The sequence below is a fragment of the Mytilus edulis genome, chromosome 2 (genome assembly GCF_963676685.1).
Source record: "Mytilus edulis chromosome 2, xbMytEdul2.2, whole genome shotgun sequence".
NCBI lineage: Eukaryota > Metazoa > Mollusca > Bivalvia > Mytilida > Mytilidae > Mytilus > Mytilus edulis.
Genome location: NC_092345.1, coordinates 30,716,351 through 30,730,698, shown reverse-complemented (window position 1 = coordinate 30,730,698; position 14,348 = coordinate 30,716,351). Strand labels below are relative to the sequence as shown.

Sequence of the window (14,348 nt, the reverse complement as noted above, 5' to 3'; positions counted from 1 at the left end):
TTAAATGTAATCAAGTTTAAGCAGACTTTGACGAGCATTTTTTTTTTTCATCATATTGCCTTCAATATATTTTAATAAAAAATATGAGGATTGCTCAAAGGGAAGTAATCCTGATTTATAACTATATACTGAAAAGATTTTCTCTTAGATTAATTCCTTATTTTACATCAAATACAAATAACATCTTGAATAATTACATGTAGTTTACAAGTTCATTTACAAATTCTAATATTAAAAAATGCATGTTATGTTTCAGACTAAAGAAAAGCTTAGTGGTAGATTGGGTCGTCCAGCAGAAGTCCACACCGAAGATGAATTTTATGTTGTAAGTACCTTACTGTTATTTTTAACTTGGTGTAACAGTTTCGTTCATTTACTCTAATTATTTCAAAATTTTGACGGAGTGCAACGGTTTTACAAATTTTGAATTCATTTATTGACTGCAAATAAGATCTTTTGTAATGAAACAATGCTCAATTTCTACACCTATTGCAGATAAGAATATGCTTTTACAAACAGAAAAGACGCTACAATCTTCAATAAATTGAATAACCTTATTTAGATTTCCTGTATAAATGTAGAATTGACAATTTTTGTAAATTTTATAGAATGAAGATGAAAAAGATACAGATAATGAACAATCTCAAAGGAAAGGTAAGAAAGAATTAAAAAGAATAAGGAAAGAACAAATTTTTGTTAGAAATGAAGGAAAGACAAATTTTCAGTTTAGAAATAGTTTGATGGCATGCTATGTTTAAAGGTAAAGTCTATCACTCAACAGCTTCATTCTATTGCATTTAGACATCATCTTGATTTAAAAATATCTTTGTTAACATCTATAGCATGTTAAGTACTGTAAATTCAGAAATTATTGCGTGCATTTATTATTGCGATTTTGTCATTTTACACTTGAATGCGATTTTAATTTTTACGATTTTGAGAAAAGTCATGCTTAAGTCAGTTCAAATATTACAAAATGCGAGTTTTAATTATTGCGTTTACAACTCAGTCGCATTATTCGCAATAATAAAAACCTCGCAATAATTTCTGAATTTACAGTATCGTGGATTCATTAATATTCAATGGATACTAATTTTCGTGGATTTCGTGGGTACAGGGCTACCACAAATTTAAACGCTCAACCAATTACAAATTTTCTAAAGGAATGATTGCATATTTTTCCCAAAACCAGGAAATGAAATATCCTTGATTTTGCAAGTTTTCCTGAAACCATGAAAATCAGTGCCACGAAAATAAATGTAAAAATATTGGTACTACAAAAACATTTCATTCATTTATAATAAATGGCAATTTATGTACTGGTTGATATGTGATCGATCAAAGTAGTAGTACAAAATATTGATTTTGCAGATTATAAGTCAGACTCTGAGATTTACACTGAACCAAAAGCTGCTGGTGGAGAGAAGAGTCTGGATAAGTTAAAGAAACTACACCTGGACGAGAGATACCTGACAAAACGAGAACAACGATTACGAGAGAGAAAGAAATCAGCCAAAGAGTTGTTAGATTGGAAGAAACGATTGGACGAGGAAGAACAAGCTGTGTTTGAATTAGAGAAGAAAGCACTGAAAGTTTGGGATCATAATGAAAAAGGAGGAAAAAAGAAAGAAAAAGAACCTGAAAAGTCTAAAACTCCATCAAAAGTCAAAGGTACAGGATAAGACTGTTTCTAACAATTGTGCTTATTTTGTTGCTATTGATTGCAATAGTGAATTATCCATTAACTTAAAGGTTTAGTATCAAAGTTGAAAAATGGAGCTCCTAATTAGATTTATAGATTCAGCATTATCTTGTGCTGTTCTGGCTATTTGAACATGCTTCTTGTCTAGTCAAGACTTTTGTTACCAATTCATCAATTTGTTTAAAAAGAATCATTCTATTTCCTGTCAGTTTATCCCTTAGGTATCTGAGTATTGTTGAATAAGGAAATGTTAAATACATCAGTTAGTTAGCAACCCAACTACAAAAAAAATAGGAATGGGGAAATATGAATATCTACTTATTCACTTTGTGACTCGTCAGATGACAATATAAATACTTAAAATACTAGCTGTAATTGTCTTTAGTAATTAATTAATTTATGGAATTAAGATCTTGCAGGTATTCTAGTACACATTATATATAAGAAAATAACTTTAAAAATATATTTGTAACTAGTTTTATCATTTTGCAGAAGCTCATCCCCCATCAGTAACACAGGATGATACTATTATCTCTGAAGCAATAAGTTTGGCGAAGGATGAGTCTATAACTAATACTCCACGGCCAGTCAGTGCTAGTGAGAGTTCTCCAGAAGATCGACAGAGATTAGCCAGGAGTGAAAGTGAAAGTTCCATTATTGAAGAAGTCAAGTCAGATTATAGTATGTCAGAATCAACTACACCTGTCAAAAGTCGCAAGTAAGTCTGCTGTTAATTTACATTCAGGTTAGGTAACTTTTGTGAACAAAAAGGCATGAACTAAATATGCTAACTTTTGTGAACAAAAAGGCATGAACTAAATATGCTAACTTTTGTGTTAGATGTAAGAATTTGATTCAATTTCTTTTTACTTAAATTACAAAAGATTGTAAAGTTGCCTCCCATTGTCAGCATTTTTAGCATTGCAATTACTAGATAAATGTATGCATAGTTCCAAAGAAAGCAAAGTTAAAACATTCTGGTTTACTTAGGATAAATTTCGTTTTCTCATTTGAGAAAATTAAGTAATTACTAATCATGCTAATTGACTCCTATCAGAACTACTTTGAATTTTAAAAATTTTGAAATTATTTTTTAACTTAATCACATTTACTAATATATTTTTTAAATTTTTATAACAGGTCAAAGGCACCCGATTCTGCCACTATTAATAGCCAGTATAGTGAAACTTTTGAAGATGCCACTAGTGTTCAACAAACAAAAAGTAAAAAGTCCCCACGGTCTCCGCTTGACAAGCTAAACAAGCGTGGTTTTCCAATGGGGGCACTTGCTGGAAGAAATATTTCCTCGCCACGCTCTTTGTTTAGTAAAACAAGGAGCTGTTCAGAAAGTGAATCTGAGGAATCAATATCACAAAGTCATACAGGTAAGTTTGGTTTAATTGGTTGGTTACTGGAGAAAAAGTAGGTCATATATTGATGTGGGAAAAGTAGGTCAGATAATACTGTAGAAAACGACAAAATTTACACAGATCTTGAATTATCACATTTGTTTACAATACATGCAGTTGAAAATTTACTTTATATAAAAAAAAAAATGTTAATAAACATCTGTGTTTGCTAAAATTTCAATTAAAAAAAAAAAAAATAGGTTGGGTAGAATTTCTATTTCAAAATGATTCTTAATCAAAATTATTAGTCAGCCTCCATTTACAAAAAAGCAAAACTAAACAGAAAGTGCTTAGATTAACCAAATTTATATTTAATGAATTAGGGCATTTATCATACACACTTTTCACCTAAGATATATAGTTAGGATAGATGTGTATTATACAAACTGTAGACTTTAAAGACTCTGTCTGTTCTTCAATTCATTTGTAAATCAGCTTCTGTTTCAAGAAATTATGATACTTGGAAGGAAACTTGACACTGTTGAGCTGTACACTGTAAACATGTCTGCTATGAGTCATTTAATATTCAACAACTTTAATAATATTGTTATTATAACGACTAGCCATTTTCTTATGGAATTGTATGAATATTATTAATAAAAAACGAATGATTTACTCACGATGAACACTCTTCAGCCAGTATGAACATAAAAAGAACATAATTAATGTTATGCAACCCATTAACAAACGTAAGAAGCATTCCTAAATTAATTTCTATGTGTTGTAAGGTTGCTGTCACCATATATTTGTTGGTTTTTTTTTCATTGTCTATGTAAGCTTGAATAGTACTACATTGGTACTTTATACTTTTATAGATTTATCCTATGCTGAAACTATGTCTGATCTCAGTGATTTTGAAGGTCGCGTACGAGCCCTGAATGACGAACTTCGTCATCGAAAACAAGTTGCTGATCGACTCAAAAGAGAGAGAAAAAGAAGGAAGAGGGAAATTTTGAAAAGTAAAGAAGATGCATTAAAGAAACAAATAGAGGTATTACAATTTCTTCAAGAAATTAAGGATGAAACAATACTATTTACTCTAAAAGCAGACTTGCGTGATTAATCCTTATTATTTGACTGCAATGTACCCAACATCTTCTGCAATTCACAGTGATTGAAAAATGAACATAGAAATCTAATTAGTTATCAAAAGCACCAGGATTATAATTTAGTACGCCAGACGCGCATTTCGTCTACATAAGACTCATCTGTGACGTTCATATCGAAATATTTATAAAGCCTAACAAGTACAAAATTGAAGAGCATTGGGGATCCAAAATTCCAAAAAGTTGTGCCAAATACGGCTAAGGTAATCTATGCCCTGGATAAGAAAATCCTTAGCTTTTTGAAAAATTAAAAGTTTTGTAAACAGGAAATTTATAAAAATGACCATGTTATTGATATTCATGTCAACACCCAAGTGTTGACTACTGGGCTGGATAAGCAAGATAGCAATTTGGTTGTAAGTTTCCTTCTCTCTTAGCTTCTATAGAACAGATTAAGCATAACTCTGGCAGTTTTAAAGACAAAAACACTAGTTGGACACTCTCCCATATCATTGTTTCAATAATGTATTAGCAAAATATTTGTCTCCCTCTGCTGTTTGTAAGAAAGCTCATTTATTGATTAATGTACACATTAAAAAAAACAATATAAAAATATCCAACAGCTGCAATATGGCACAATTTATGAATGACAAAAACTTTCAAACCTTTTGATATTTCAGGCTTACGACAACCAGATTAGTCAGCTAAAGACTGAGCTACAGAAGGAAATGGAGCATGAACCTGTCAATAGTGTCAAACCTCAGATCAAACAACCTAAAGTCAGTCCTCCCAAAACCCTTAAAACACCCCTCAAACAGAATGAGGATGCTAGGACATCTAGTAACTCAAGCTATGATGAATCTGCTCAGAGTTCACCATCTATTTTAGATGATAAAGGTGAATTTATCTTACTCTTTTTCAACTTTTATTATCAAAGAAGCATGATTTGGTAGAGTGACACAAGTTTGTGCTTCATTATATTAGAGCTGTTCAAAAATTTATAGGATGTGGGAATGAAAATTTTTGTAAGGATTTTAATACAAATGATTTGTTTTTATTTTACAGATGGTTAGGGTCTTAGATAAGTGTCTCCAATTACCCTCCTGTATTTAATTTTGTAACATTCCTTAGTTCATCACACAAAACAATTGAAAATGATATTCAGTTTGAAATTTAGTGAAAGTCATGTAGAGCTACTCGGTACAAGAATTGTGTAACTTTTCAAACTCTTTGAAAATTTCTTCTGTTAAAGTATGCAAAGAAGCCTTTTGTATGATTACACAGTACATCAGAAAAGCTATTTGCCAGATCCTAATGGTATTATTTCGTACAACAAATGAATTTGATACAAACCAATCGAACATTAAAATCAATATATTCGATAAAGTATAATATTAGAATTGTTTGCTTCCAACAATTATATAGAAATTGACCAGTAAATTTTAATGCTTTAGTTCAAACCTCATATCATTAAAAATATGAAAATTTCTTTCTTATATAAATTTTCTATATTATTGTTTCAGAGACCAAACCAATTTCACCTGACCAAAGACCAACACCTCCAAAATCACAAATTCCTACAAAAATTTCATTGGACAAAATTTCTGAAGGAAGTGAATCATCTAAATCTCTGGCAACGGTAGAGTCAAAGAAGAGAATTACAAATGGGGAAGATGAATCCATTAAAGAAGAACTTACCGAACAAATTCAAGAAGAAATTTCTGAAGCAGACAGTTTCACAGACAAATCAAAAACATCATCCGCATTGCTTAAACTACCTAAATCTCAAAAATCTGAGGTCAAAAGCCCAAGAGAGGATACAGATAGGAGTCCAAGAGATTACTCTTATCAGGATGACTTTACTGAGGAGATGACATCTCATAGACAGATCACAAGTGCCCGAAGCTTGCCGCCAGATAACATAGACTTGAAACCTCAACCGTCTCCACGATCGATTACAGAAAATGTGATCTCGGAAGTGATAAGTGAACATGTATACAGCAATGTTGACGATGATGAGTCATTCATTAAACCTTTAAATAATGTCCATAATGATAACAATGAGTATGACGAAAGTGACATTGAACCAAAGTCACCTCCTTCTACGACAAAAACAGATTCACGACCATCCAGTGGTAAAAGTATTTCAAGTTTCTGCGAAGAATCTGAATCTGATCGATCAGAAATAGAAAAGAAGCCAACTCAAATTACCTCCCCTGATAAATCTCCTTCTATGATTCCTGGAGGTGTGTTTGATATTGATCAGTTGATTGGACCAGATCAAGATTTTGACGAGGATGAGGAAACTCCATTGGCTTCTCCTAGAGATGAGGAGCCTCCATCAACTACAGAAGATGATGAAAGAACAGAAGATTTTGTTAACTATACTGTTGGAGATCGTGTTCAAGTAACAGGTCCTAACGGCACTAGAAAATGTGGTACTCTCATGTTCAAAGGACGGGTAAAATTTGCTCCAGGTATTTGGGCGGGAGTGGAATTAGAATCTCCAGAGGGGAGAAATGACGGAACTTATGATGATGGTCAGCGATACTTCACTTGCCGACCAAATCATGGAGTAATGGTCCCAGCAAATGACCTTTCCAATGCTCCTCTTCCGAAAATGAGGACAAGCCAGGAAAGTTTAATTAGGAGCAGTATGGAAAGTAATTTAAGTGGAGATACGTCTGTTGACCAGGAGGATTTAAATCAACTTATCCAAGAAGTGGACGAGAATGTACAAAACTTTGAAGATGATCAGCATAAACAGGAACAGGAACTGTTGGCTGACCAAATTACAGATAAAATACTGGTAGACTTGGTAGAGAAAGAACGCAATTTTATATCAAAGAAATCTCCGCCAGTGGCTCCAAAACCTCAGCGAACGAAAGACAGTGTTCTACAGAATGGCTCTGAACCCATTTTAATGAATGGTAATGCAAATGAGCAAGAAAAGGAAAAATTTGTAAAGAAAAATCTAAAAAGTGATAATTTGACAAACAAACTTGTGGACACATTATTAGATGATGCTTTAACTAAAATGATCACAACTAGAAACAAACAACGAAATAGGGGCGGAGAAGTTACAAATCTAATAGATTTTGATGATTTCCCCGAGGAACAAAAGGAAATTAAATCAGAAATGACACCGTCTGAGGAACTTCTTGTGGTTTTAAATAAACCTGAACCAACTAATGTGCCTTCTGATGTGCCTCCTCGACCTGGGTCACCTTTGCCAGATCCTAACAGTACTCGACAGGTATGGTACATTATTATATACTTAGTAATAAATACAGATAAATTGTATGTGTCATACAGTCAACAACAATCGTGCTGTATCAGCTATCTATGATAATATTGATATTGGTCACGGTTGTAAAGACTTTATCTCACCATTATTCTGTATGATGTCACATCATCAACATCATTCACCGCTGCAAAAGCTTTTTAAAACCCTAATCTGTATGACATCATGTCACATTAAAAACATCCATGTGAGGTGTATAATAAAGTGTATATGATATGACTTTTAATATCTCAGATCATATCAACCCACAACCAATATTATACTTCAAGCAGAACTCTTGGGATTATATTGATATCTCTGGTTGATACGGGTGTGATATTAAAGAAGCCATATGATATTCTCTATTTATTATTGTATACTGTAAACCAACTTATTTTCGCGGATACTTTATTTCGCGTTTTACCCTTTCTTGAACACTTCGCGGCTATTTAATTTCGCAATTATCTGATTTGCGTTATTTTTCTACTCGCGAAAATAAATCGCTCGCGAAAATAAGTTGGTTTACAGTAGTTATTTAACTACAAGTGTATTCTTACAAAAAGAGGAGACTTATGCAAATGAATTGACAGCATGTTTTTCATACAGAGTTTGATGAGGAAAAATATCAATTGATATATAGATATTGGAGATTTGATATGATGGCCAATAAGAAAACTATCCACAGATTCCAAATGACATGGATGTAAGAAACTATGTCATCTTATGTCCATCAACAATGAGCAAAACCCATACTATAAAGTTTGCTACACAAGTTGTACACATGGCATAATGTAAAATAATAAATTGAAACAAGATCATCAACAGCCTGATGAAATTTGTAATTTTATTTCTAGATCAGCTAAAAATTGAAATGGTGGTTAAAAAATTCAACACACATTGATGAGCCAAAGGTGAAATTTTCCACAAAAAGACATTTCATGTACTGACTTAAGACATGAATATTCATTTAAAGAATTTTAAATTACTGTAGCTTCAAAAATTACTGCAAACAGTTATAAAAAGACTGGTGAACAATGATATAAAAAAATATATATATTTGTGTGGATAAAATCTCAAATCAAAGAGTTTAGTTTTGATTGCAAATTTCTTCCGTCAACCATAACAGCCACACGGAAGCAGGTCAATTGTAAAGATCACGCAAATTGGTAAATTGTTTTGTTTCCATGTTCTGTACATTCAAAATAGAAACAAGAAAAAAAAATTAAATAACATCTGTTAAAATGGAACTATTTTCATCATGATTTATATATGAATTTTTTTTCAGAATCACTTGAAAACATTACAACAAGATATCGCTGATCTGTTAGGAGGGGAGGAGGAATACATAGATGATGATATTAATAAGCCTGATAAACCTCCCCCTCCTTATCCAGAAAGTGAAGGTGAAATTATTTACTATTTAATTCAACTTTGACATCAATATACAGTAATAATATTTTTAAATTCAGAATATGAAAAAATGATGTTAAAATTTCATAACCCCGATAAAAAGTGTTAAACAGCAAATGACATTTAGAGGAACACTGCTATCTATCTATCTCGACATTTTCTGTCTGTTCATTTATTTTTGTTGATACGTTGTTATAAATTTCATAGATTGAGAGAAAATACTTTTTCAAGGGAAATGTATTTCTTACTTTTGACAAAATCACCATGCAAACCTATAGAAAACTTATTTTGTTGAGCACATATTTTTGTCACCTTTACTAAAGATAAACCAATAAAACTATTTTCCAACAAATAATAATGAATCCACAGAAAAATTTATTTTAAACAAATGTGGTCCATCAAGGAAGGGTATGCTTTCTTTTGTTGTGTGTGATATGTGGTAATATGACAGTCAAAAATGTAGAGTCACATCTCTAGAGAAATACAAATACATGTATCTAAATGGTTCATAAAATTGAGAATGGAAATGGGGAATGTGCCAAAGAGACAACAACCCGACCATAGAAAAAAACAACAGCAGAAGGTCACCAACAGGTCTTCAATGAAGCGAGAAATTCCCGCACCCGGAGGCGTCCTTCTGCTGGCCCCTAAACAAATATATACTAGTTCAGTGATAATGAACTGAATACTTCATTACACACCTGTTTAAAGATACTAATATCTTTTTCATTTTCAAGCATTTGATATGGAATAAAATAAAATATTTATTATTACAGAGCAAAGACTTATGAAAGCCGAACTTCAAAAAATGGTTTCAGAAGACCTTTACTATGCAGTGCCACATGAGTCGGAGGAAGTCCGTGGCATAGTGGCAGATGTTGTAGAGATATATTGGCAGTCAAGACGTCATGGTGAACCATTAGACAATGTTCAAATTCCAGATAATTATTTTTCAAAAGAGGACATTAATGGTGATTTAGATAGTAATAGTAGACGTGTGTTTAAGACATTACTGTTTGACTTGGCAGGGGAAGTAATTAGAGACATTTATAAAGACGAAGAGGAGGAACCGCCTCCATGGCAAAAACCTAAACGTAGACATCAAAAACATTTCAGAGGTGCTTCGCCTCCCACAACGATGGAGAATTTGACTCCTATTGTTCAGCAAGCTGTGATAAACACTCTAGGTTTGAATGGCTCTCGCAAAGCCGACCGAAATAAATGGACGGTGCGTAAACGAAAGGATCACGTAGACAATATTCTTGTTGAGGAATTACGGGAAGAAGAACCACGGTGGATAAATTATGATGAGGATGAATTAGCTGTCAAAATGCAACTGACTGATACGATATTTGACATGTTATTGAACGATACTGTTCAAACTATGAACAAAGTGTATCAGAAAAAGAAAAGTAACAGAGTGTGATCTATATGGTGAATCATGAAAGCATGAGGTGGTTTTAAGTCCTGGAATAAAGGTGTTTGTGCTGCATACATATAGCAAGTAAGGTTGTCATGTGACACTCATGTGATATTTTGTACGGGAGGTGGTAGTCATGTGATATTGTTACAGACTTTGTAAATAGAAGGACTATTTATTTTTTGTATAGAAGTTAGGCGAGATATCCAGTGATATTGTGTGGTGCTATTTATGGAGGTCATTTCTAGATTTCATTCATCATTATGATTAAGTAAAAAAATATGGGATTAGAACAACGTTCCTGTTATTCATTCACTTTAGATTCAGATTTGCAAACAAATATTTTTGGTTAACTGATCTATTGAGGAAAAATATTGACCTATGGAATTTATATTTGAATAAAAAGGACAATACTGAATTTGTGAAAAACTTGTTCATAATCATGAAGTACCTAAAAAGAAAGATGCACTTGGTAACAAAATAGAAAATTATATATCATTGTTTGAAGTTGAAAAACATTTAAAACTTTTTAAAACAATTGTATAGCGATTTGAGAATGCAACCATACCTTGAAAAAAAAACCATCAGAAACATTTGCTCAAACTAATTTGAGTTGCTTCCCTTTGCTCCTATTTAACATTATGAATGAGTAATAATGAAACAACACTGTTGAAATGGCGTATATGAAAAAAACATTCCGTCCTGTCATTTTCATATCATTACTACATCATATAAAAAAATTGCTGCATTTTCTCATTGTTAAAATGGCTGAAAAAATCCGTCCTTATGAAATCCCACCTCAATTTTGTTGTATACTGAAAGAAATAAACCTTGACAATTAGCATTATTAGTTATATTGAGATTTAACATTATTGTATCCAAAAGGCACAATTTTTGTCTTTATAGTTTGGATTTTTAACAAAATTTCAAACACTGCCATAGTATGTATTGAACTAAACAACCTTTAATCTTTGTTTTTGTAAGATCTAAGAGGAATTAACTCTTAATTGTAAAACAAAGATACATGCTCTCTGTAATCAGAAAACTAGCTCAACTGGCACTGCGAGTAGGCTGCCATGCCAGCCACACACTACTTTCAGATAAAGGTTTGATGATGGCGAATTGACTGTAGCCACTATTTTAGAGATTGTTATTTTGTAGAAAAAGACAAAAATATTGTATGAAAAGGGTGATGAAAATATTTGGCAAAAAATTAAAACTCATCAAATTTGTTCAAGCAGTGAGATTGGAAAATATAACCTTGGATGAATCATCATACTTCTTGTACGTGAAATTTGTGTGTAACTTTATATTTGTTTAATACACAGAATTAGCATTTAAACTTTAAAATGGATTAGTTTGTTTTTCGTAGAAAAGAAAACATATATCCGGTTCTGTTTAATTATATTTATTACAAGACAGATAATGCATTTATTATTGTGTTTTGAAACTGAGGCATTTAAATTTCCAATGATTTGAATAGAGGATTTTAAAAGGTGCACCCCGCTGTTTGTTTTGTATTTTATTTAAGATTTCATTAATGATTTGTGTTAATTTATATTTAGTTCAATGGAAATCCAGGATTTTTAAAACATTCTAGGAAAACTTATTCTCCAAACTATTGTTTTTCTAAGTAAAAAAATGAAAAACGCAAATATAAGCATAGGTTCACCATGGCAATACAAAGATAAATTCTAGGAAATACAGTGCTATTTTATTAGTGCCAAATGTTTCTATGTGCCACTTACAAATGACTTATATTGTATTGATTTATTGCCTTTTTGTGAATTGAGAAATTTACTATATTTATATTTTTAAAAATGTAATTTAAAAGTAAACTCTCCATAAAATACAGTTGAACTTTTTTTCCATCCCAAGTAACAAGTTTTGTATCATAGGGCATTTTTTATTGAATGAGCAGTAAAAAGTATATTTTGGTCTAATTTTTCCACTGTTCAAATGCTTTAGTCTACCATTGTTTAGTCACTCCTTTTCTGAAGATGTTTCTTTAGGAGTTCAAAATTATATTAAAGTTTCCAGGGTTTGATTTAAAAAAAGAAAATTGTTTTCAAAATGGTTAATTTTAAACCTGTACCAAAATTTTTAAAGTAAACTTTGTCTCTACTCTGCTATGGGAAGCTTACAGTTTATTTTATTAATTTCCATGATACTATCTTATCAGTACTTTTGATGAGGCAACTATGATGCTTCAAATACTGTGTAAATATTAACTGTAAAGGGAAATAACTCCAAATAATTCCTCAGCTTTATATTTTACAACATATAGTTTGTATATTCTTAGAGGGCAGCATCTGTTTATAACTGTAGATGACTATTTATTTATTACATTGTATACAATGTACAGAATTTTTTATTTATTATATTTATTAGATCTTGTACAAGTCGTTATACTTTAAAGAAACTCAATATTTGCCCTGTAAAATCCACCGAGGTTTACATGATATTATTATATATTGTTTATAAATAAGTTATGTTTTATATTTGTTATAAGATCTGATTTTAGCAAAAAATATGTTTAATGAAATTGCTGTTTTGTGTTTTGAATGTGGTATTAAATCAGTTTTTCTTTCTCAAGAATCAATCCATTTTGACAAATTTGTTAATGAATGAATTACTGAACTTGTTGATTTTTGTCTCCTGTCTTCTAAATGTTGAAATAAATGACTATTACTTTATAGTCTATATTGAATGTTACTATCTTTTGGATGGCTGTGCACATGGAAATAACGATTTTAGGTTTTTATTGATATCACAAATAACAAAAGTACAAATTTCTGAGAATAAGAGATAAAACATTTTTAAAAGGGATGAATACTGCAATAAATGAGGGAAAGTTATTGATGCCGTAAATTTCTAAAATATTAATATTGTTTTTTCTCGTTAGACAATTAGATCCTGTTACTTTTTAATAGATTGTGTTAAGACCGAAGATCTGCATCAACTTTAATTTAATACCATTGCTATTTAAAATGTACCTTCATATCTCAACTGAAAAATAATTCACTTCAAATTTGATTGATTTTGATTACACTTTATTAGTCTAATGAACTCTCATCATCTGATCAGAAATTTCAACCATACAAGGTGCACATACATAAAATGACAACAAACTTTATCAATACTTTTTGAATTTTGTTATGTCAACCAATTAAAATCAGTTATTTACTCATGCAAATTTAAACTACATTTCAAAGTTTTAAACATCACAATAACCTCCTTACTTGAAAAGTTCTGTTCTATAAAAAAAAACCAATGAAATAGAAAGTAATTCATTGGCAGATCATTTTATTTCATGTTTATCATTGAATTTATTTGCTGCTGAAAGTTCTTCCATTCAAACATAGTAATAAGCATTTCACATTTTGTGAATATTTATTTTTTGATTATTATGGATGTTCTTTGTAACAGGCTGTCTGGAAAAAAAATGGGGAAAGTTTTTGTATAAGTTTCAGCCATCATAAAACTTTAGGCCTAAAGCCTGCAAAGTTGTGAAACATAGGGACCAATTTACTCTAAAAATTCATTCATGTTTTCAATTTTCTTTATTTCTCTTGGGCCTACTTGTTTAAGAATACCAATAAAACTCAACATAAAGAGACACAATATGTAGTCAGTATTAGTTTTACAATTATGAAAAAGTGTTAATTGTCCATTCTATGTTGACAATGTTATTAATCTATAAATAGATTTAGTCAACAATAATATTTTGTATTTTTTCATAAGAATATTTTGTATATTTGTAGTCATTCATTTCATTTTTGTAATCTATGCAAAAATTGTAACACTTGTGCTTCTCAGCAGTAGAGGCATAGAAAATAAAATCTAACATAAAAACAACTGTCTACTTGGTTTTTACTTTTTCTAAGCATTACAACTGGAACCAATCAGATTATCAGAACAGGCAACAATAGGCAAGAGAACACAGTTATTTTCTAGTGCATTTCTTGTAGACGATAAATTGAAAATTAAAGAATCCCACCTGCACTTTCTCTTATATTTTTAGACAGTGTGTTGTACTAATTTTGATACAAATTGCATCATGTTAAGGGGGTCTTGA

General features: G+C 31.2%; 1 protein-coding gene across 4 annotated transcripts in view; it reads left to right on the top strand.

The window, feature by feature from the left end:
- Positions 1-14,133, top strand: part of LOC139511947 (centrosome-associated protein 350-like) — a 126,011-nt gene extending 111,878 nt beyond the window's left edge. For all 4 annotated transcript variants that reach the window (XM_071299154.1, XM_071299155.1, XM_071299157.1 and 1 more), the window contains 10 exons: positions 257-325; positions 609-654; positions 1,372-1,671; positions 2,195-2,420; positions 2,843-3,087; positions 3,927-4,102; positions 4,838-5,054; positions 5,681-7,413; positions 8,726-8,843; positions 9,627-14,133. In XM_071299154.1, the coding sequence (XP_071155255.1) occupies positions 257-325; positions 609-654; positions 1,372-1,671; positions 2,195-2,420; positions 2,843-3,087; positions 3,927-4,102; positions 4,838-5,054; positions 5,681-7,413; positions 8,726-8,843; positions 9,627-10,276 (3,780 nt within the window). In that variant the 3' untranslated portion in view covers positions 10,277-14,133. The remainder of the gene's footprint in view (positions 1-256; positions 326-608; positions 655-1,371; positions 1,672-2,194; positions 2,421-2,842; positions 3,088-3,926; positions 4,103-4,837; positions 5,055-5,680; positions 7,414-8,725; positions 8,844-9,626) is intronic.
- Positions 14,134-14,348: the final 215 nt, after the last annotated feature.